Raw genomic sequence first — 23,782 nt, forward strand, 5'->3', positions numbered from 1 at the left:
GTCCATCTCTGCTTTGGGATAAGTGTAGGAGCGGGGAAAGGCCACTCAGAGGGGTTCAGGAGCAGCCTGAGCCTATTTAAGACACAGCAGATAGTGCTGTGACTCTACTGTTTCCTGCAAGAGAAACACAAACCTGACAAAACCTCCAAGAGCCAGAAACCCTGATTCATCACTATTATTGATGACCAGAAAAATGAACAATTTAGGCACTGTTCTTAAACCATGAGACATCAGTAGAGAAAGTGGATGTGTCTTTCCGTCTTTCCCACCTGCACACATCTAGCCCCAGGCCAAATTTCTTTAAGAAAGGATATTAACTCAATCAAATTTAAACAGCTCTTGGCTTCACGTTGCAATGTTCAGATGTTCCCTTTCTGCCGCAGTGCCCTTTGGAGTGCTGGAAAGGACAGGGCAGATTTCAAGAGAAGGAAGAGCAGACAAACAAGGCAAGGCATTCTAATTAAAAGCAACCCAGCCCCTCTATAAATTGAAAGTTCAACTGACAAGATTTAGCATAGCAGTCTGCTCAAGGAAGTTTTCCATGGAAAACTTCATGTTTGTGGGACACAGAGGAGGAAAGCACAAGATCTGTTGGCGAAAACCAGGAGACAGCACATACTCAAACAGCTTGGTACCGGGTTTGGGCAATCACGCAGAATGCCGCTTGCAAAATCTGCCAGAGTCCAGTGAGCAGGTAAGAACTGAAGCCACTGACCTGGCATTTCTTAGTATTGCCTAATGTAGGAGGGTCCCTTTGGTCTATTGTCTCCAAGTAATCTTTTCTCTCAAAGCAAACGAAAGACACAATCACCAACTTCTCCGAAGTGCTTGCACAAGATCAAGATTGACATTATTGAAATACACGCATTCTGATGCCCGTTTCTTTTCCTAATACGTAAAATAATCCTGTACCATGAAGCTTCATTAACCACTACCTTCAAATACAAAGCACTAACCTTCAGTGAAGTGTTTCACATACCAGCAGGAAGCGCAATACCTGAACCTGCAAAGGGAAAGGAAACCCTACAGATATAACCCTCTCCCACCAGCAATTAAAGAGGCTCTCCATGGCAAAGCTGCCCTTTACAATGTTTGCCCTACTTAGCATTACCTCTCCATTAGTAAGAGGCAATGCTCCAGAGGGTGGAAGGAATCCAAAGAAAAATATTAACAGGTAGAGAGCAGAGGTTGAAGGCTGTTAGATGAACTCGCAAGATCCTCCAGATGGCAATAAGAGGAGGAAAACATGCTGAAGTAAACAGAATGCCACTTCACAGTGCAAGGCACGGAGGTCATGCAGCACAAACCCACTACAACCAAAAAACAAAACGGCACACAAGTCATTTGGTTGCAGGGAAAGACTGAAAAGTGCCAGAAATGAAAACCTGTGGAGAAATGGGTACATGGAGAAGATGATCGCAGGATGCACAGCAGCAGTACAATTTTTAAAGAGCAATGCTCTTTAAGATATCACCATCACCGAGTTTAAACAGCAGCAGTGACACAAACCCATCGAGGGGAGGGAATGCTCTGGAGAGAGGCCCGTCACTGGAATACGGAAGAAGAAACCAAAACGTGACACCGAGCCGGTAACAGCCTTCGCTCACATTTCTCATGAAACAGAGAAGCTCACAGCGCTGGAAAAAAAGGGTCAGAGGAACAGTTAATGTATTTCATCTCCTTTCATCCCGTTGACGCAGTGAAACCAGATGACATGCATCCAGAGTTTACAAGCCAGCTGGCAAACAATTTGGCCAACTCAGTAAGACACAGGCGGCACCAGAAGGAACTTATAAATACATAGCAGCCACGTTGCACCAGACGAAAGGCCCACCTGGGTAACGCCTTGTCTGACAGTGGGCAGTTGTGAATTCCTCCGGGAAGCGTCCAAGCAGCAGGACAGAGACAGGACGGTCCTTGCCCTCGTTCTGCTTTCCAGCTTGCAGCAGACAGCAGTCAAAGACCTTCCTGAGCTGGAGATTGCATTTGGACCATGATGTTTAACAGCCCCTGACAGACCTTCCCACAAAAGGAGAGCCACAGCAGTTTTACATCTTACAGTTAGAAAGCAATTTCATCACCAGCGCAGCAAAAGGCTATTGCTTTGGGATATACTAATGGTATCCCCACATTCAGGGCCGGGGAGCTAAAGTCACACATGTACTCCAATCCTGTGTGTCCTGAAGATGCTCCTGCCAGAAAGCTGGCTGCAAAACTAGAAAAGTTAGGGAAAAACCCAACACAGCAACAAACTACCCAAGCGTGTGGCAGACCGTGGAGAGATGGACAAAGGAAAAAGCAATGTCATAAGTTTGAGAGCAGCCAAGCTACGACCTACTAAAGTGTTTACAAATATTTGTACACGATAATCCAAATGTGAAGGGATCGCTTAACAGTGTAAATAACATATTCTTCTCTGATCCTAAGACAAGACGCTATTTGGTTAGAACTTAAAGGGAAAAACAGATCTCGCAAGAGGTTTATGAAAGACACCGAAAAAGTGGTTGAGATGCACAGAAACGTCTAAAACACGGCACTTACAGGACTGGAAAGGAGGAAGCCTTGGGTTCTCTCTTGAGATTTCAAAGCAGAGGAAAAGTAAAGTTTACAGACATCAACTCAAGTCCCATTACTCTTTTCTATTTAAAAAAAACCACCCTGCCCCATTCATTCCATTTAGGAAATTTCAATTTTACGGAGTAAAAAAACTTCAGCAATGGTACTTCTGAAATTTGTGCATACAATTAATGCACACTTACAACTCAGGCATTTTAGATCTCAATTTACATGACAATGTGCACAAGAAACCTGTTAATTTCTTCAGTCTTCTAACCAGTCAGTGGTACAGAGTGACCGCAGGAAGCACAGCTGTGTTTTCATTTACACCTCTGCCTTACAACACCTGATATACTTAAAAAATTATAGTGCTCAAAAGCAATTAGATTTATATTGGCTCCGCTCAATTGCTATAGAAATAATGGAAAAATGATCAATAGACTGCACTTGGCAGACTATTAACATTTACTGAAAAACAAATGCAAAAATAATTCAAATTGAGTCAAACAAGAAGATTTGGAGACAGTTTAAGCAGGATTTTCAAAGGATAGGTCCATGTTCAAGACAATGTTGGTACCAACCAGGGTGGCTTGTTCTTCAGAAAGTACTTCCTGCACTACGGAAATAAGGTTCTTCAGTCATTATTTGCATGTCTGAATTCACACGTGGCAAACGATGCAGAAAAACTCCATCTCTTTATTTAGGGGCTGCAGGAAAGTATTTCTTCAAGTTACAGTCCTCTTGGAGCCTTCAAAGTTATATGTGCATTTGATAAGAAATATCATTTATTAATGTGTGGACTAACTTCAGTGGTTTTACCTATGTAAGAACATTTTTTTACATCCATAGTTTCTCATTTCTTTCCTCCACTTAATTTAATCTTTTAATATCCTAATACTGCCCTGACAGTGTTAATCTCTCCCCCGCCAACGGAGACAGCAGGCACAACAGATAACAACCCGTAATAAAATTGCTTCTCCTACCTCTCCAAAAGCAGAATTTGCTCCCTGATTTCCCATTTCTTCCCAAGAACCTTCTTGACACCTCCTACCAACAGCAGACCTTACACGGTTAATAAAAATCAGACATTTTACAGCTTGACACCCCACCACCCTTAGTTATAAAGCGCTTTATGCATTTCAAAGGGAGATTCTCAGCTAGATAAGGGAAGAGTCATTACTGGAGCCTAGTCCTGCAAAAGCCCAAGACACTGAGCTTTAATGTCATGCCAATCTTGTAGACAGAACAGCTATTTGGGGTAATTACAGAAGTTGTAATAATGCCTTTGGAGTCCCATGAAGCTGAGCTCACTCTAAGACATGTTGTCTTGCAGGCAGAAGCTTTTTCAAAAGGGATTCAATTTGTTTTAACAAAATACTGAACAAAAACATCCTTGCTGTTTTCTTGCAGTACTTGTATGCAGTCACATACAAGATTTCTAAGCCTAATCTTTAGCTGATGTAAATCAGCATAACCTTCCTACCTCATCACGTTACACCCATTTACATCAGGGGAAAACTCAACCCGATGCCAGGTCTTATTTAGAAGTAGCTCTTGTAACTCATCTGTATTTCATTTTTAGTATAAATAAATTTTAAAAAACCTTAAATATTATCTGATAGAGCACTTGCTGTTTTGAACGGAATTTTGAATTCTTTATTATACCAGAATTCATTTCCTATTGTGTATACGTTAAAGCTCAATCCCAATTGATTGAGAAGTGTCTGTGAGAAGTTCAAGAGAAACATTTATGAGGCTGTTTTTGCACAAGGAACCAGAGTTCAAAACCAGCCCCTTTGCTGCAGGACAGGTGAAGGACGAAGTCCTCCCTACAGTCTCAGAGCCAGTTAGTGCTTTACAGGGATGAGAAGACTTTGCTCTCTTCTTGGGAGGGAACGAGCTGTTCAACAGGCAAAAAGCAGTGAAAGCCAGCAAAAAAAAAAAAAAAGTCTTAAGTATGATAAAATACTAAAAGCTACTGTGCACCTCGGTTTTCACTGACGTCTTCAGTGCAACCTCCACGTTTTCAAGTCCCTTCTGTTAAGCGGGCATGATTAATTCTCCTTCACTTTTCCAAGCCTGCTTCTGCTTAGAAGCCAATTTAGCAATTAAATTAATTGTCAAATATTTCTTGCCAGAGAATAAAAATGAAGTTTCATCTCGCCTGGGCAAAACACAATTCCCAAAGGATCTGAAAAGTTAATGAGAGGAACAGTTACCAAAAAAAAAAGTAAAAACTGGCAAATCAGACAGCCAAGAAAGAGACAGGAAGTGACAGATTTAAGAAAATACCTCTAAAGTAGAGGAAATGAGTCGTCCTTTAAGAAGAAATCATACATATAAAGCACATAAAACAGAGTATTCTTTGTGGACTTGACTGAAGAGGGAAAGAAAAAAAGATTTTTAAAAAAACACATCCTGAATAGCATTAAAAGCAAGACAGTTTCGGTGGTTAGCCTCATCTACTTCAGACGGAAATTTGAACAATTTTAAAAGCAGTGGCCAAAACCTATCTGTAAAAGAAAAAAAGAGGAAAAAAAAAAAAAAAAGAGAGAATAAAGCAACTAAATGCAGGGAGAGGAGTGACTCAATGCAGTCAGTGGGCACACAGCCGTCATGTTAAGCAAAGGGTGTGATGCTGCGCTGTGTCTACTCCGTGCATTGCGGGTGAAGTCCTAACGCAATGCTCCTGAAAGATATCAGGAATTTTTTAATAACACAATATGCATAGGCTCCTCCTGGGAGAGATGTGCTGAGAAAAGCCTTGTGTTGAGTTCCTACTCGGATGGAGTTCTCCTCGACTGAGAGGCTTCTTCAGTGAGTTTCAAACTGGAGGCCTTGGCTCCAGCATGGGATTTGATGCACAATTTGAGCAGTATGTGGAGACACAACTTTATCACAGGCACAACAGGCAGCTCCCAAACTCACAACAGTAAGAATTGCCCAAATGCACCCACTAAGCTCACAGATATCCCACGCACCACGTCCGGGAAGGGACTGGCAGCAATGCTGAGGAAGGCATTAAGGGCTTTCTTAAGTGACAGTGACATTTTAAAAAGGAAGCTCAAGCTAAGTACATACTTGCTTATGTGAAGTTAAGTCTTCCTTAAACCCTTTTTTAAAGCTAGTTGCCATAATGCAGGAAATGCCATGTATAAAAGAGCTTTATCTGAGTGCAAACACCTTACAGAGCAAGTTTTAACCTCAGAGATTGTGTGTTCATCCCTACAAAAGAACACTCATTGTCCAGACACGTCCAGAAAGGTTTTGCTGGGGGGAAGAGGAGGGGAAGAAAATGCAAGAGAAAAAAAAATAAATCTTCACTCATTTTAGGACTGAAAAGGCATTTCTAAGACATTTCTGTATAGCTACAATTTTCTCTTTTGTAATAATGTTATCTCATTAAATATATATTTACCTGGACTTGATTCTTTACTTTTGGAATGATTTAAGACTTCTTCCACTACGTACAGAAATTAGACCAATTAATAAACCTGAAAGCCTTCTGCCGCAAGGATTTCCCCTGAAAGAGCTTTAAGAGCAAATTCAGCACTGAACTGCTTCAAACAAGCTCACTGCCTGGTTTTCTCGGGCTATAAAGGCAGCAGCAGTTACCCTAACAAGCCTGCTACTGTAATACATCACCCATCACAGCCTAACTGGCATGGTAAAGCGTTTGCTGGTGAGGGGATTGTGCAGCCAGTCCAAACAAAGACCACTTCATCTTGCATTTCCTAGAAATTTAAAAAAAAAAAAAAAGACAGAAAGCAAGAGAGAGAGCAAGAAAAAAAGCTCACATCCTGAGTGCTGGAAATCCTGAGCCCCTCCCCAGCCTTTGCTCTTCCCCACAAAGCAGGGAGCTGCCTGCCCACCCTTTCATACAGCCACGCTTTTGCAGCCATCCCCTATGTATTTAATTCCGTTATAAATGAAATAATATTATAATCACTTGGGGTTTTATTACTGTTACCTGGAGACATTGCCGGCAGTTTCCTCCAGCAGTTTGCTGAGTGGATGAGATTTGCAGCAAACCTAAATCAATCCGCCCAGCAAGGTTATCTTTACTGCAGAGCGAGACGCAAAGCCTGGATGAGCCTCACACATTATTTTGCCTCTCAGCCTCCTCATTTCCCCACTCCTCCTGACAGCTCCAGCTCCCCAGCGCTCCCAGGGAGAAGATGCAGGAGAACTGCTGGGAGAGCATCTCCCCACCACCGACTGCAGTGCACCTTCTGCAGAAAGAGAGAGCTACCACAGGCACAGGTGCAAACCCTCATCATTCCAGCATCTCCCCACAAACAGAAGACAGAGAAACAAACAGAGCGATCTACCATCTCTCCAAACTATCATGTTGTTAAATTTGCTGTGGTTTGGGTGAGGATTTATCCACCAGATGAAGCCCTGTGCAGCAGTAGCTCTATTTTGAAACGTTCAACCCACAGCTGAGCGTGCCCCCAGCTCTCTGTGCCCTTACGTTTTCATTCCCTTTCAGATCTCACAAATTTCCTACTTTCACTGATGTTACGTGGCAAGGAGTTTCCGGGGCATGAAAAGCAGACCCCTCAGCCTTGACCTTCAACTGAAGTGCCGGGGGCAGGAGGGGAGATGTGTTTGTCCACCCGACACGGATCCTTCCTCTCGCCCTTTCAGGAGGCCGGTGTGACACTTACACCCCGGAGGTTTGCCATCCCAGCCTGGTTAACCAGGACGTTTGAGTCCCCACTCTCAAAGACTAAAGGACAACTGCCAAAAGCTACCTCCGACAGCCTGCTGGTCCACTGGCCTGCCTCCTTTTGTGGCTGGGGTTTCCAGTGAGCCCAGGCTTACACCCACCAGAGCTCCTACAGGGACACCCCATCCTCCGTCCCATGGGAGAACCAAGGTGGCCACTCCACAGCAGCAGACATGGGAGGTGACAAGGCAAACAGGGCAGATGAGAGCTAAGAGGGACCCAAAGCAGGCAGCTTGGCCAAGAAAACAGCCAGGAAGCTCTCCTAAAGTACAGACAAGAAGTTCTCCCTTAACCATGTTCCTTGTCTAAAATGATTTTGGTTAAACTTAAAACATAATTCAAAATACCTGCGTCTATCCTTGCTCCCTTAATGCTGCCCACAGTACTGTGTAGTGTTCTGACATTCACTGAGCATCTCTTCAATCTCTTGGTGTGTGAGCTTTCCAAAGCAAAGCCCGCAGCACACAGCCCTCTGCACTTTCGGCACAACATGCAGACTCCCAGCGGGGACACAGCAACCCTTATGGGATTACAGACTCTGTATCACGGCGGGTCAAATGCAGAAGGAACTTGCTCCACGCTGCCAGTCTGTCACCTTCAGCCCAGGACCACTCTCAGGGAATGAAAAACAACCAAAATCGGGTCATACGTACAACCACAGCGCCACGGGCCAGCATGTACGCTGCCCGAACAGGAGATGGTGCCAGCAACTTCTCTGGCAGAATGGGCTCAAATCCACTGGGCAACTGGTTCTAAGGAGAATGGACAATCCCATGGTTTGTTTGAAACCTTATAGAAGACACAGGTTGAATGTTAATCAGAAAGAAAAAAGTACTGATCATCAACATATCAATGGGCTCAGTTTAGCTTTCAGTGCTCCTTATTGTCTGATGGGAGATGCAGGATTGAGTCTGTACGGATATTTCCAAGTTTCAAAGTTATAGCTATGTTTTATTCCCAAAGGCTGTTGTAGAAAGGACTGCAGCTACTGTACAGAACATGAAGGATTTAAAAATAAATTTAAAAAAAAACCCCACAATAGCATCATCCAAATGACAATGCCCAGGAACAGGGTCTGGAATACTTGACAGTGATTCTGTTATATCCCAGCACACACGAGGATGTGAACATTTACTTTAGCTAACCACAGAGTGCACGAGCTCGCATGGTGACACGAGGAGGAGTGCTTTCCAACACGATATGTGGCAATCCGGGGAGTCTAACCAGAATATTAAGAAACAGCCATATTTTACTATTAATTACCATCGAGGCACCCCAAGAACCACTGCAGCTCCTTTCTTCTGCATATAATCATCATACTGATAAAACTGGCACCAACCCCAAACTGGACACGGCTGTTTTGTCCCATCACACAAAGAGGCAGACACAAAGGCAACCAGTGACGTTATATTGGCTACCAAAGAAAACAAAATCCAAGCCACTGTTCTTCACTGCACACTCTCTGCTTGGAACAGAAAGAAAACATACTCTAAGAAGTGACTTTCAAACCTCGTTTTTGGAAGAAGAGCTGACTGTTTTGCATGGTAACTAAGCATGAAATTGTACCAGCTACAATGCAGGCTGCTCAGTGCTTTTTCTGTGCTGGCCACCAGTCAGGTTCATGAGCGCTCCCACTTCGATTTAACCCAGATGCCACGCCAGAACACATCCCATCAGCATCACACTTGTCACTTTAGAGCTGGGTGGTTTTGCCGGCATGCCAAAGCAGCTGAGTCTCAGAGTGCATTGCTTTCTTGGCAGGTATTCCTTCTTGCCTAGGGGAGCCAGGCATAGGGGAGTTCTACATCTAGGAAAAATAAGATTATTGTAGCCCATCAGATATGATTTCCGGCTTTAAGGATTAGAGCTGTGCCACAGTGAGTCAGGGAAAACAGCAGGTTGCTCCTTAGCTTGCACCTTGTAACATTTTACTGTTTACTTGCACTTACTTTAGACAGATTTCCCTTCTGAAAGCTTATCTCAGTCCTTCTCTGCCTACCCCCAGCACGCCCCCAGCTCCCATACTCTCCTTAAAGAAACTGTCTGCAACTAAGGCCAAGCACGTTTAAGGTTCACATTGTCCTCACACTCCTTAAGGGGACAGTTTCTTCAGCAGCTGCAAGTGACTGCTGCTCCTCCACTCTCAGCACTTCCGACCTCAACTTTTATCACTGTGCTGACCCTCAGCAAAGGTGAGCACCCATAACACAGCTCCCTGATTTACACAGGCAGCAGCGCTCTCCCTCATGGCAAGAAACCGGCTCACTTTGAGCAGCAGTTACAAAAGGAGCAACATCTGCTCTGCAACCGCTCAGCAGAGTGTTGCACAAGAGCAGTTCCTTCAGCCAGCCTGATATTGCAAACGCCAAAGGAATTTGGTTCCCTTGTATCTCTACTCACGGGACCTCTGTTTAGAATATTTGAAATTACTTGGACTCCACCACACTCATAAGACCCCCCCGGGTTTCACTCTGGCTCTCTTGCTTTCGCCACCTTTCACCTTCAGGAGGTTCTTCCCTGTTCCTCCACTCTGGTCCCCGGTGCCGGCAAAGAGTCTCATCTGCACCCCACTAGGTCAGCTCCCCCCAGCTTTATAAAGAAATCATCTTCAATGAGTGCTCTGGGCCATGGTTCAGAAAGGCTGATGGAGAACTGCAGGCTTGTCTCTGCAGGGCTCTTTGCTTCCAGCTCAATTCGTTCATTCTTTGATGCCTTCTGGGAACTGAAGCAGACAATGCTAATTATTTTTACAGTTTCTACCTGGGACTTTTCTGCGCCTAACTGGTAGGGAGGGGACATTTCCTGAGCCCACCCTGGGAAAAGGCCCATTCCAGCAGAAAATTCGGTTCTCCCTCCTGAAAACAAGTCTGCTCCTGCCTCCCTTCACTTGAGCCCTGATGGCGGAATTTTAATTGAAGTGACTGCTGAAAGAGGGGAGGGAAGGTGTGGTTTGGCTGCAGGACACAGAAGCAGGACCTCTTACACTCTACACCTTGCCCTGACGGTACCTCCTCCCGTGCCCTGGGGATAACCCTGTGCCATGCGGTGAGAGCAGTCCTTCCACAGGGTGGAAGGAGCATGGGAAAGCTTTGCAAAGCACTTTGATGCTGAAGCACAAAATTCTAGACCCGAGGTAACAGTTCCCTCAATGTACTGGGAAATCAGGCTCCTCCAAGTTTCCCTGAGAGCAAGGTCAAAACCACACTTCTTCAAGTTTGCTCGAGAATGACAGCCAGTCTAAAATTAAGTTGAAAAGTAGCTTCTCACCCTCTTGTGAAAGAGGCCACAAAAAGCCTAAATGCATCTTCAAAGCCTAAACAGAGCTTCGACGAGAAAGAACTACTCCCCAGAGAGAAGAGCAAGCACAGGCACATGTTCACAAGCCAGAGCCGGGCGCTGACGCCAGGGCCTGGGCAGGGCAGAGCTGCTGCTCTCGAGGGACAGGGAGGCAGTGGTGGAACATACCATGGACCTGCCCCAAGTCACCTTTTGCCACACTCAGCTACCAGATTTCAATATTTATCCACACTAATGGAGCGGAAGAGAACATCAACGTCAAAGCAAAAGAGTTTAACGTGAAACAGGGCACATCCTTCTTGAGCTCTTCCTTTATCCCATGAGACCTATCTCATGGTAATTTGCTGAAAAGTTATTTTTTCCACCCAAGCTCTACTTTGAGTCAAGAAGCCAGCAATGACAGCATCAGAATGCTATTTGGGAAATGAACTGAAAAGCTGTCAGATAGCTTTGTGGGGTTAAAAAAAAAAAAAAAAAACACAACATAGAAAACCAAATACAGGAGCCAGGAGATGGCAAACGTTAAGACGTCTGAAAGCCAAAGGAGACAAACATCAGAGATTCAGAACTCACCAGGACTTTGTCAGCTTACAGAGCCTCCTCCTCTCCCTCCCTCCCTACATTTCAACAGATTAGTGTGCATTTCTGGGCAGGACTGGTTTCAGCAAAGTCTCTTTGTGAAATGAGCACGAGGACATGTGCAGGAGAAAAATATCAGCGAAGGGGGAGCAGATGGGGAAATTAATCCAGAGGCTGCAATAAAGTTCAAAAACTGCAGGAAGTCAGGGGTTTTTTCCAGTTGTTAAGTGCCCTGGGAAGGACGGGGGTCCCTCTGCACCGGTGCACACAGTGTCTTTCAAGCCAGGTCTGTCTCTGGGGCAGAGAAAGTTCTATTGTCCTGCACTCACACTGCCAAATTCAGACATTTAATTCCAAGTGTGAAACAGAAGGCTTCCAGTCCTGCTTTTAAAGGGAAAAATCTCCAGGCTACCGCTCCATCCCATAACTAACACCAGCTTTGCTCAGGGCAGGACACAGCACAGCTCCCTATCCTCAGAAGGAAAAGGAGGCAACATCTAAACAACATATCACTGTACATCCCAGCCTGGGAGCTGCATACCTCCACCAGGAACCAGTGCTAACAGTCTGAGGCACCTCGGCAGATGTATGGCCAAGCAGCTATAAAAGAGCCTTTGTGCTGGCTGCACAGAAACAAGGCATTTTCTGTACGGGAGACGGCCGTGACCACCTAGCAGAATAAACGGGGTTACACATTTCACACTTCCTCTGCACCAGGAACTGCAAGGGCAGATGGCACAACAGCAGACGCCGTGGGCTGGAGAAATGATCCGTTCGCTTCTGCGGAGACACATCAGGGATCTGGAGGAGCCGCATTACAACCAGAAGGAAGATGACATTGCCCTCACTTTCCATCTTCCTTCCTTGCAGCTCCCGTATCAGAACTGCTCCTCTTGATACAAATTTGAGCAGACCTGCAATTCAGCAGACTTGCCCTGCAGTAGCGTCCGTGCAGATCATCTCAAATACTTCTGACCACCATCCAGAGCTCCAGTCAAAGGCTTTTCATCCTAATGCTTAGGCACCCAGCTCCTATTTTATCTATTTTGAAATATTCTTTTCACCTTCACCCCAGTTTCCAGCTCTGAAATTGGGCTAATTCTTTAAGGCTGCAGGAGCTATGGTGTTATTTTTGACCTAGCAGAGATAAGAAACCATATGGACAGTTTCTCCTTGGTACAAGCACATGCAGCAGCGATGATACCACTGGCAAACTTCAGGATTTGGCCAAACACGTTATTCCACAGGGTCAGAGGTAGCTTCCAGTTGGGCCTGGTAAAATGCAGCAGTAAGGCAAAGCGTAACTGCAAAAGGCTTTCAGGAGTACACCACACATTAAAAAAAGGTGATTTGAAAAAGTCAAAGAAAAACCACTCTGTCCAAAACCTGGAAAAGCCACAGCTCGCAAACATTCCCAGGGAAGCGAAAGCCCTGATGCTTTAGGAAGATTAAATCTGCTATTGTCTCTCAATTGTTGGTTGCAGGTTGTTTTTTTTTTAAATAAAGTTCCCCTTGGCCAAAGATGTCAGGAAGTGTCTTCAATAGGAGAAGGATATAAAATCAAACATGTCAGTTAAGTAATCTGTGATAAGACTAAACAAACAAGGTAAGGTGAGGTAAGGGTAAGGTTTCTTGACAAATCATCTGTGATAAGGTTAAGCAAATTTCTCTTTTGTCAGAACAACAAAGAAACGCATGTAATGGAAGAATATTTTTGCTGACCTGGACAATGAACGTGTACGTTCAGGAGTCAGCCTTGTCTGACAAGATTGTTTTTAGGCAAGCATCTGGTCTGAAGGCTGTATGAAACCATTAAAAAAATGCAGACAGGCATTTAACCTACTCTGCTGAGGTGGACTATAGGAAGAAAGATTTATAAAAGAATCACACCCAAGATACAGCCAATTCCCCATCCAGTATTTATGCAGAATTACACATATGAGTAATTCTCAACACCCACTTAATAAGGACTAGGAAAGTTCTTAGTAAGGACACAGAACACTGCCCTTACACTGAGATGCTGAGGAGTGAACTCTGCTGTCCCTTGGGCAAATGTTTTCTCTCTAAGACAGTAACACTATTAAAAAGTGTGGCTACAAAGGATTAAGGCAGCTCAGTTACTGCAAACTAGCACTCTCCCCTGAATTCCTCACTAATACAGTGGTGACATAACCAGCCAAAACATGTAGCGTTAATTCAAACAAGGTTTAAAGAAGTTACTGCCAAGTAATCGCACCCATTGAAGGTCTGTGAGCAGAGGAACCTTCACGAATACCCGGGTGCTATCCTCAGAGCACTTTTCTAACCACTTGCACCAATCTGAAGTGGCAACCACAAACAAGAGCAGGCAGCAAGTGTTCATGAACAAACCTGTGCTTGCCTTTCAGAAAGCCCACTGACACAGGGGCTGAGCATGGCCAAGAGGACAGTGGGCAAGGATGCAGCATCCAAACGCTGGCTGCCTACTCAGAAAGGCTGGGGAAACCCAAAAATAGATGAGTTTTCTGATAACGAGCTTCTTCCTTTATTCTTCTGATAAAGTGCTTTGCTGCTGGAAGAAGGTGACAGTAGTACTTCTGGAACTGCAAGCAGCTTTGTACTACCCTTTTCTGCTTTCTAATGAATGGCAGGCTGAGCCCAAACTGTGGGTTCCCATTTATTTCACTGCTAATCCTAGCCCCTGTCTAAGAACCTATGCTTAATCCACAAAGAGTGCTGGATGCTTTAGAAGACTGATTCCAAGAACAAAAATATAGCACTCAGCTGGAGCTCCCCAAAGCCATTCAGTAGGAAGGATTAAACTCAGAGACTTGGATGGAGCTTAGATCCAGTGGGCATGACCCTACCTGTGCTCTCTTCATTACACAAGAGCATGTCATGCCTTTTCCTAAACCTCTTTCTAAGCTAATGACTCTGAAGCCCTGGCTCTAGGAGCCTCATCTCGCAGTGCTGCATAAACATTTCGGGCTCCCATCCTGTACCGACATGTGCTCTGAGCTAGAAACCAGAACAGACACTAATTGAAGCCGTTTTCCCCACCAGTGCTCCCAGGACACCAGAGCACCAAGCACAGAAGGTGATTGCTGAGCTTCATCCACACAGCAGCCCTGGGAGCAAGTCCCTGCCAGCAGCACAGGTAAAACGGCGCTACGCAGACTGCAAAGCTTGCCACGAAGCAGAAAAACCGCTGGGGTGCTTACTGAAAGGACAGCGCGCCGTAGTGGCTTTCCTCTTATCAGCAATGCTCTGCATGAAGGTACAACACTGTAGTGTGGACAAAGTACAAATGGATAAGCAGATATTTCCAATTCAAAGTCTTAAAAATCACTCTAGGTTCCTAATAGCAATTTAAATCACATTCAGGCTTTGACTTTTTTACTGAAGTCACCATTGCCACACAAGCTGCAAGTAATGGCCATGAAGTTCAGTTGGTTCTCAAGAATCCCACTGATAAAGATCAGCCACAACTTTTACTTTTGCTTCATTATTGTAACAGTACTTTAAACTTGTTCAAAACACCGCTGAAAGAACCACTGACAACTAACTTACTTTCACAGAAGACACCAGCAGAAATTCACTTGTGTGTAAGAAACTAACCAGAAATAACCAGAACTCAGCTTTCAACTCAGCAAGGACCCCCAAACACACCTCCAGCTGAAACTTCAGGATTTAAAAAGTTATTTCCCCAATTGTTCCAATTATGTTCCCAAGTTCTTTGTGACACATGAAGGTCATTTTAGTCTAGGCGTGCGGGAAGATAATCCCCACCCTTCAGGCAATCAGGATTTCTGGCACGATTTTAAGAGGTCTCCAGCTGATAACCATGAAAGTTCACACCGCTAGGAGCCCAGATAAGCTTTTAACACAGGAAATTAGTGCTAAAATGTTTTAAGCATTTTAAGGATCAATTAAGGACGGCATAACAGTCCAGCAAAGTAGAACTAAGTTCTCTGCTCCAAATTAGATGGTTTTAGAACTCAAAACTGTAGCAGCAGCTTTTCAGCCAGGAGGTGTCTACAGGAAATGAGGTTAGACAAATCCCAGATAATTAATCCTCTGTGCAGTCAGATTACACGCACACACCATCCGCAGAGCCACCACACAACAGCACAGAGCACCGAGTTAAACAGCTACCTGCCTGCTGCAAGGACTGGGCGCTGCAGGTTGTCATCTCGCATCGTCCCTCTCCACCCATGAACCAATGGTTCTGCCACCACAGCATAAAAAGCCAAGCTCCTGACTGACATATGTTAAGTGCACTTGGGTATAATGCACGGGAAGACTGAAGATACGCCGTTCTCCTTAGTTATTGCAGCTGCAAGCTATAAAAACAAAGAAATACAGCAGCACACTGAACGTCAACTTTTGCCTTGTCAGCACTGGGAGAGCACGCAGTCCATCCAGGACAGTGACTTCAGGAGCAGGCACCTGTGTTCATTCACTCAAAAGAAAATGATCTCTTACACTAAATTGTTTTTATAAAAGTAACAAATAGATATTACATCAAAACCCATCATATCCATCCATTTAAAAGATCCACCTTTTGTTACTTCTTTGTAATAATTCAATTGTTTTTATTTAAAAAATCCAAATATTTCTCAAAACACCAAACTCCATGTATAACACAGCTAGCACTGAAAGCACTTGAGCTACCATCCCTTCGGTGACCTCAGCCAGTTTATATTAAGCCCCTTCCCCACATCAGCACTTCATTCCTATTTCCCATCACCAAACAAGTCTGGCTTTTCTCTCCCATGCTTACAGGCTCTGACACCTCCGTGCTGCCGGTGCTTTAAGCTGCACACAGAACTTGGCTTTAATAGATTCAGGGGAAAAAAGCAAATATTCTCTCCACATTTACACAATTAATCTCCCTCCCAAACATCCAGGTCACAACTACCCTCTGCATATAGATCAGCTAAAAACTTCCATACTGAGAGTCCCAGCTGAAGACACTTCACTTCAGCTGAGAAATTGATTTTTTTTTTTTTTAACTGTCTAGTAATGTAGAACACTTCACAGAGATTCTGTTTATACAGAGGTAGCCATGAAGTGGTTTATTCTCCCAACCTCCTCTTTTATACACAGAGATAAGCACTAAATAAAACAGAAAAGGAAACTCACCAACTCAAAGTTTGGTCAGACATAATTGACCCATGGGAGACAACTGACTACGCAGGTATCACTGAGTTTTATATTGACGAGGTTGGGAATTTAACCGTGTCTTTCCAAGGTCCCCAGCCAGGTGGAATTCACCTACAAGGGGCAGTGCAGTGTGCAGCTCTTATCACAGAACGTTATTTCCCCCAAGTACTGAGTCTCACAGCTCCAGCAAGCCATAAAGTAAGAATCTGCCCTGCAAAAGGAGGATGGCTTTCCCATCAGTTCTGAAGAGAAAAATACACCAGGAAAGCTTCTTGTCTCAGCCTTGCCTCCCCCTGCCTATCCCCATTGCTGTTCGACAGAACAAATTCAAACCCTCAAGTATCTTCTGCATGCCTTAATTAAGAAACTGGGATAATGAGCTATTTTATTAGAGTTCTTTGTGCTGTCATGCAATGAAGGATTAGCCTCTCCTGACTCATCCTCAAGATAACAGCTAATCCTGATGGCTCCCTAAACTCAACGGGCTGCGCAGATCCCGATTTCTAACCAAACCACTGCACTTCAAGATGACAATAACAGGGGAAAAAAGCAACACATCTATTTGCTGGATTCATGGTTGAAGCTTCTTCAGAGTCTGCACACCACCATCAAAGTCCCCATTTCAGCAACCCTCAGCTTAGGCATTAGATCAAGTCATCCAGCTAACTAGGGCCAGATTAACTGTGTGCTCACAAAAACTAGGTCAGTCCCCAACAGTCTCTGCAGCCTGGAAATGTACAGATGTGTAAGCACAAATTACAGAGATCTCCTCTTTTAAATGATGGCCAGCAGAAAGCTGGCGAGATCCAAACTCAAGTGACTTGTATACACTTTGAGCTATATACAAAGTGGTTCTTGATTTCTCAACAAACAAAAAATCTTTACCAACTGGAGTTCAGAAGTTCAGGAATGACTTAGTGATGTCAAGTCAGTTTTCCCTCTTTGAAATATTTGGTTCTCGAGTATTTAATTATTTTCTGAAATGAAAGAGCTAGGTCAGGACTTCGGTGCAGATCTGAGACCTCTGTCTCCTATTCCAAGCCCTCCTAACCCACACCTTGGTCTCACAAACCCAAACTGCAGCCTTTGCTCTCTCCTTTGACCTCTCTGCCCTCCTCCTCAGCAAACACTGCTACTAAAATTAGACCACAGTGGTCATACCACCCTGCCTCCCCACTGTTGTCACAGACTCCCTGTCACATCAGTCATTTTAGTCTCACACTGAGCTCCAAGCACCGCCTTCCCAATGCTCTCCTCTGGTCTTACCTGTTTGTCCTCTGACAAAATACCATTCCTTGTTAACCTTCGTGAAGCTCAATCTCCATCCATCCATCCCCAGAACGGATGGCCACCTGCTTTCAACTAACTCCGAAGCCAGACAGACATCTCTGAAGTGTCTCAAAGACAAAATTTAGTGCTTAAGAAAAGCTGATTTATAAACACCCACCACAAAACACTGCACATGCCTGTATCCTCCCTCTCACACACGCACACAATTTGTATTGTAGGTTTCTTGAAGGAAGAGATGCAACAGGCTACAGCCACACAACACTAAGCTACGGAGCGATGGCTTCGTAATTCCGATGCGTTTAAAGGAAACATTAGACTCAAAATGAAAACTGAGATGAACAACACGTTGGGATCATTTAAATCACAAATGAGACAGCTTGTCCTCAAAGCTGAAACCCGTTCTCGGTAGCCACGACCACCCATGGGACCACGTGGCAGTGCAGGAGAAACAAAACCAGCACATCTCTGTGAGCCACGCAAGACGAACTGGAACTACTGGCAGGAGGAAACAAGAGAAGGAAGGAGACTTAAATACGTAAACTTTTTCTGAGAAAAACACCCACCAGCGTGCCAGAAGTCCGAAATACCAATATTCACTAGAATTGCAGAATCACTTCCTAGCAAGCTCAGTACAAGCCTTTTGCCCTCTTCAAAAGGAAGGACTGCTCTCTACAACGCTCCATAAACTGCCAAGCTCCCATCTGTGAGCTTCAGAGACTCCACAGCTCCATTCTTTTCGGTTTTTTTTTTCTTCCAGTTTGCTGCATAAAAATCCGCAGCTTTGGCTGCTCCACCCTATAGAGGGCTGAGTTTTACAGCTATTTGCCAAACAGCAGTAACAGTCTCGGTTTTGTTTTTACAGTGATGATAATCCTTGCCACAAAGAGCTTTACATTTTTAAGAGGCATGTCTCATCTCTGACTCACTCGACCTGTCTCAAGCAGGGCAACAGCTACGAGCCTGGTGGTCACAGTGGCCTTAAAATCCATCACGGGCTGCAAACTGCTCCTGAGGCAGCAGCCTGGGGGTGTGAGATGGAGCTCCCCAGAGGCCAGGGAGCTTCAGTTCTCCTCGAGCTTGCACATAGTGCTGCTGCCTCTCTTCTGGGGTGAGATGGAACAGGAAGTCCAAAGAATCGCGGTGTCAATTCTTTTACTGGATTTGCTGAAAAGCTCCTGATGGCAGGAAGAGCATGAACAAATCTTCACAAGTCTTGAAACGGGCAGTAACTGGTGCCACTAATGAAGTGGTCTAAGAGGCACCACAGAGAGCAGCAAAGTGACAGAAACACAGGAAGAGGGGAAAAAAAGGGTTTTGAGACAGACTGCTGCGAGCAGAAAAAAAACACAGCGCCAAGGCCTGGAGATGCATTTGGGCACAGCACCAAAGCCAGCGCCAGGGATGATGAGCAGCACAGTAAAGACATTGTGGGATCCTAAAATCAGAGAAAGGAGCAGTGACAGTCATGGAGATGAGTAAAATGACTCTGGGCATAGAGCCCACTGCAAGAATAGCACAGAAAAAAGAAAAACACCCGCACTGAGGTCCGGCAGCGCTCTCCACGTCCGAGGCACTGCAAATGAAACCCAAGAGCTGGGGGTGACTGCAAAGACCTGAGCTCCTCGTTTGTGCTGCCACTTGAGACTCTCCAGAATAGGAAGTGTGGGAAGCGAAGGAGAAGTTTGAGGTTTGGGTCTTCTGAAGCCAAAGCTGTTTGTTTGCTGAGCCTCACGCTCTTGCTGCTTCCCTTTTGGCAGGGATCATGAAGAATGTGGTGGCTGTGCCCCTGCAGACCAGGCACAGATAAACTTTTTGCTCCATCAGAAGCTCACTGAAATACAATGCTTCACAATTCCCTTACAGGCGCCTGTTACTTGATGTTCACGAACATACAAGACATGGAAAATGTCACTTTTACACCAAGCTTTCCTAACACAGCTGTTACTTCACACAGCTATTGCTTTATCTTATATAAAATATCAGGCACGTTTAATCTAGTTGACTGGGCAATGAGAGGACCAGGTCAAAAAAAAGGAAAAAATTACAGGTCTTTAAATTGAAAAGCCTCAAATAAATGTGAGTGGACCTACCCCTTGCAGAAGCAGGATGCTTCCATCACCAAAACTCTTCCCTCTCTCCGAAACAGCTGAACCTTAACATCTCACACTCATGGGTCACTTCTGAACATCTTACAGTTTATACACTTCACACAAATCAATTTTAAGTAATTCATGGCACTTGGGAGAATCCAGCACTACAGATAACTTAACAGAAGCTGATAAAACAAAACTGATTTTGAGAAGAGCCCAATCTGACTCCATCAGATACCATTCCCAGTGCAGCTGTGTGCTATCATTAGCCATTTCGAGCCCAAATTTGACCATATTGAATTCAGGACGTCTTTGCCAATTTCAGTAGGACCAAAATGCTGACCTTCAGGAAGTTATCACATGCCACATGGTACAGGCATTCACACCAGAAGGTATTTCAACTCAGAAAGTCTAGAGTAAAAATGTTATGCTGCTAAAAACTGTGGAAAAAGTTACTGACTCTTTACAAAAGGCTAACCACGATGCTGGCAATACACAAACTAGTTCCAGGCCTGTAAGCAGAGAATGTGGAGATCTACTGTTAGTCCAGAAAGTCTTTATGCACAGAAGATACAAATGAATTACTGCAGCTGGAAACCTCCTTCCCCTTCCTCAGAGGCTTTCCCGTCACTGAACTGTGAACTGAAAGGAAGCAACAGCCTTTGGGGGCAGAAATTCAGTGTCACAAGTTTAACCCAAGTCTTTGCCAGTGAAAGAGCAGGTCAGCAGCAGCATCTGTCGTCATCTGTGACCACAGCTCCCCTTGTCACGCGGGCAGGAGAATCCCGCTCTTTACCACATCTCATAAAAGAACAAAGTGACAGTTGCACATGACTCATAAATGTTTGTGTAAAAAGACAAACTGTTCACCCTCTCTTCTGCTCTCAACTTCTCCCTCATTTCTAAGAGAGGCTCACCAGCATTTTCCCTGGTACAAGAGGAGAAACTGCAGCTCAAGCCCAGCAGGTGTTTTCAATCAGACAGTCTGTAAACACCCAGGACTCACTTCAAAGGGCCCAGAACACCCAGGCAGGGGAAGCTCCTGTCGCCCCTGAGCAGTCACGAGCCCCCAGCATCCAGCAGGAACAGCAGCAGGAAACTCTGCCACAAGCAGGCTGGGGACTCTCTCTTCGCCCTCCCACCCCCAAAATGCCAAATCCACAGCCACATCAGTGTGGACAGACCCTGAGTTTCAGTGTAAGAGCAGTGGCTTGTTGCTGCTGACGTCAAGGAGCTGCTGAGCGGGCGTCTGCAGGATGGGGCTGCCAGTAAGTCCCCTGCACAGCAGCAGACTGGGGCTGCAGGCAGCTCAGCACGCAGGGTGACAGTGCCAGCCACCATGAGACATCTCTGCCATGGCTGTAGTCTGGGAAAAAGCTGTCACTGTCAGGGCAAACATCTGTCAGCCTTGCGCAAGTCACGCAGTAATTGTATCATCTATTTTCCACACTGACACCATAACATACCCAGCTAAAGAAGATAAAAGAGGCTTGGACAGTCAAGACTGCAAGGACCCGGGGCCATTTTGATTTAAGCTTATTCCCTTTCTGTCTAAATAAAAATTATGAATGATGAATGTTCCTCCCCTCACTCCAAGGTGCCTCATGTCAGGCTCCATTTCCCTCCTTACTGTTGCACTTCTGTGTTTGCGTAGGTCTCTCCCAGGGTGACATTTGTAGGAAACAAAGAGCGTAGAAACTACTGCTGGATGATCAAGCAGCAAAGGGCGGTGAGCTCTGGAGGAACTGCGGCACAGCCATACAACAGCCATCCCTTGCTGCCAGCCTCTCCCACCCTCTCCTCCACTGCCCCCAAAACACACACCTCATCCTCCGCGCTCCCTCATCCTTACCTCGTAGGACCATACACACTGCACTCCTGCGAACCTCCGTACGCATCTTCCCACCTCCACGTCCTCGTGGGTGGTGTACATCTCTCGCAGGCACTCGCCAATGTGGGGCACCATTCTCCGCAGGACTTCCCGGCTCATGATGACTCCTGGTCCCCCCATGCAGAAGTTCTCGCCTGGTTCCAATGCCAGCTTCCCCATCTCCTCCGTGGTGCCAAGGCCAGTCTGCCCAAGGAAGAGGGGCTCGCTGCTGTTCAAACTCCTGAGGAAGTTCTCCAGTTTGTCCCCTTTGATGTAAACGTCGTCATCAGCTCTCATAAACCATTCGTATTTGTCCAAGTAGTGGTCATGCATGTATTTCAGCATCATGAAAGATTTCTTCTGGGGTGGGTAAGAGTCATCTACACCTGGAAGCGGCACGATGGGGATGGGAATAGAGGTGTCCGAACCCTCGCTGGAGAAGAATTCAACCTTGCCAGGAATGGTTTTGGACCACGTTCTAGATTGAAAAAGACAATAAGGACTAATTAAGTATACAAAGCAAGGCAGGCAAAGAGTGCTACCAGAGACTGCTCAAAGGAACTGCACCTCATCTGCTTTACAAATTTTCTTTTTAAACACCTTGGAGGGTTATTTTCTTCCATGCAAACGAGGACATTCACATGGCACACGGAGCAACTGGTATAACATACAAGAAATTATGACAAGACCTGAACATAATTTTTGCAGCTGTATCTGATATAAAAATAATTCAATAGCAGCAGTTTACTAGAGGCAGCCAGGCTTCCTTAAGCACACTCAGTACTGGTCACAAGATACAGAGCAAAACCAAAGGCAGCCAAGATGGGCAAACAATTCACAGACAACTGGATTTAATGCCTCCAAAGCTTCCCTGCAAGTTACTCAGCATCATATCCACCTGTCAGTCCCCCTAAGCCCTCCAAAAGCTCAAATGTGCATTCAGAAGTACTGACTACCAAAGAGTAGAGATGCAAATTTCACATGAACTTGTGAGGAATCAGCATCCTGCAGAAAACCAACCAAACAGCAACCTCCCCAGACACTAGGTGGAGAAGCACACTCCAGACCAGACTTTAGTAGAGAGGAACATCACAGAAGAGGAGCCTTTTCTGTGCAAAGCAGCACAGCAACGACATCTGCTCCACACCTTCCGTGCTCCTCTCTGCAAAATCCAACCCATCTGCGTGGGCAAACTGGGTCACTGGTATTGCAGGAAGAGATGCAGAATGATTCCTCAAGGCAGACCGCAGAACACTTAACCTCCTCCAGGCAGGATTTTCAGTCATGTAACTGGTACAGCTTTGCCCTAAAAATTATTAATTTTAAGCTTTTAGTACCATTTTCTCAAATTCTAGCTGGGAAAATGCAGAATTCACGTATCCTTCACAGAAACTCACAGAAAAACTATTTTAATTGGTAAACCAACAGGTTTTGCCCCTTTTTGTATGGAAAGAGAACATTTTCTAATTATGTTTGGCAACTATGCTCAGAATACAAGCTATATTCAAAGCTGAATGTGAAAACACTCTCAAGGTAAAGGACACACTATTTCCTCAATGCATCACTGTCACTTTTACCGGATGCCTCTCAACACAGGCTTCTTGCCAAAGGCAGAGCAGATTTTGGGCAGTACAGACCATCTGAAATTTGAAATCTCCAGAATTAGCTACCAAAGTCTGAAATGTAAAAATATTTCAGAATTATCCCTTCAGTTCCACAGGGAAAGGCAATGATATTTTATTAGTACTAAACAAACAACTTTGGCACTTTAACAGCCACACACTAAGTCAGCTTCGTGTAATGAATATCACACAATTACTTTAAAAGCTTTGTCTTCTGGATTTCTTACTGCCATGGGTAGTGTTTCACAGGAAAAGTTTAGATCCCAGCTTCCCAGAAGAGCACAGAAACATGGAGTGGAAACACTCCTGGTGACTTCACAGCAGAGGTGACGAGGCCTTTAATCATCAGAGATGCAATTAACGCTCGGTACTGCTGGTTATAAAGTCTTGTCCTGTTAAAGCACTGAGAACTTCCTTCCTATTTTAAAATGAGACATGCTCTTATCTTGAACTTTCACTAACTATTAATGACATTCCGCTGTTTATTTTCTGACACCCACACTCCACATACAGATCAACTGGTCTTGACTGAAAAAAATACACAGTAAATTGCTCTTCCTCTATCAATTCACAATCTAAGTTTAAAAAGTCTTCTTCATTA

The 23,782-nt window shown here is 44.9% G+C and overlaps 1 protein-coding gene across 1 annotated transcript in view; it reads right to left on the reverse strand.

Annotated features, from left to right (window-relative positions):
* The window catches only part of CHSY1 (chondroitin sulfate synthase 1), a gene marked incomplete at its 5' end in the record, with an annotated part of 62,297 nt that extends 40,260 nt beyond the window's left edge, over positions 1-22,037 (reverse strand). The window contains one exon of the mRNA XM_010082950.1: positions 21,542-22,037. Coding sequence (XP_010081252.1) covers positions 21,542-22,037 — 496 coding nt within the window. The remainder of the gene's footprint in view (positions 1-21,541) is intronic.
* Between the last annotated feature and the right edge of the window lie 1,745 nt (positions 22,038-23,782).

Source organism: Pterocles gutturalis, unplaced genomic scaffold (genome assembly GCF_000699245.1).
Source record: "Pterocles gutturalis isolate BGI_N339 unplaced genomic scaffold, ASM69924v1 scaffold11500, whole genome shotgun sequence".
In the NCBI taxonomy this organism is placed as follows: Eukaryota; Metazoa; Chordata; class Aves; order Pterocliformes; family Pteroclidae; genus Pterocles; species Pterocles gutturalis.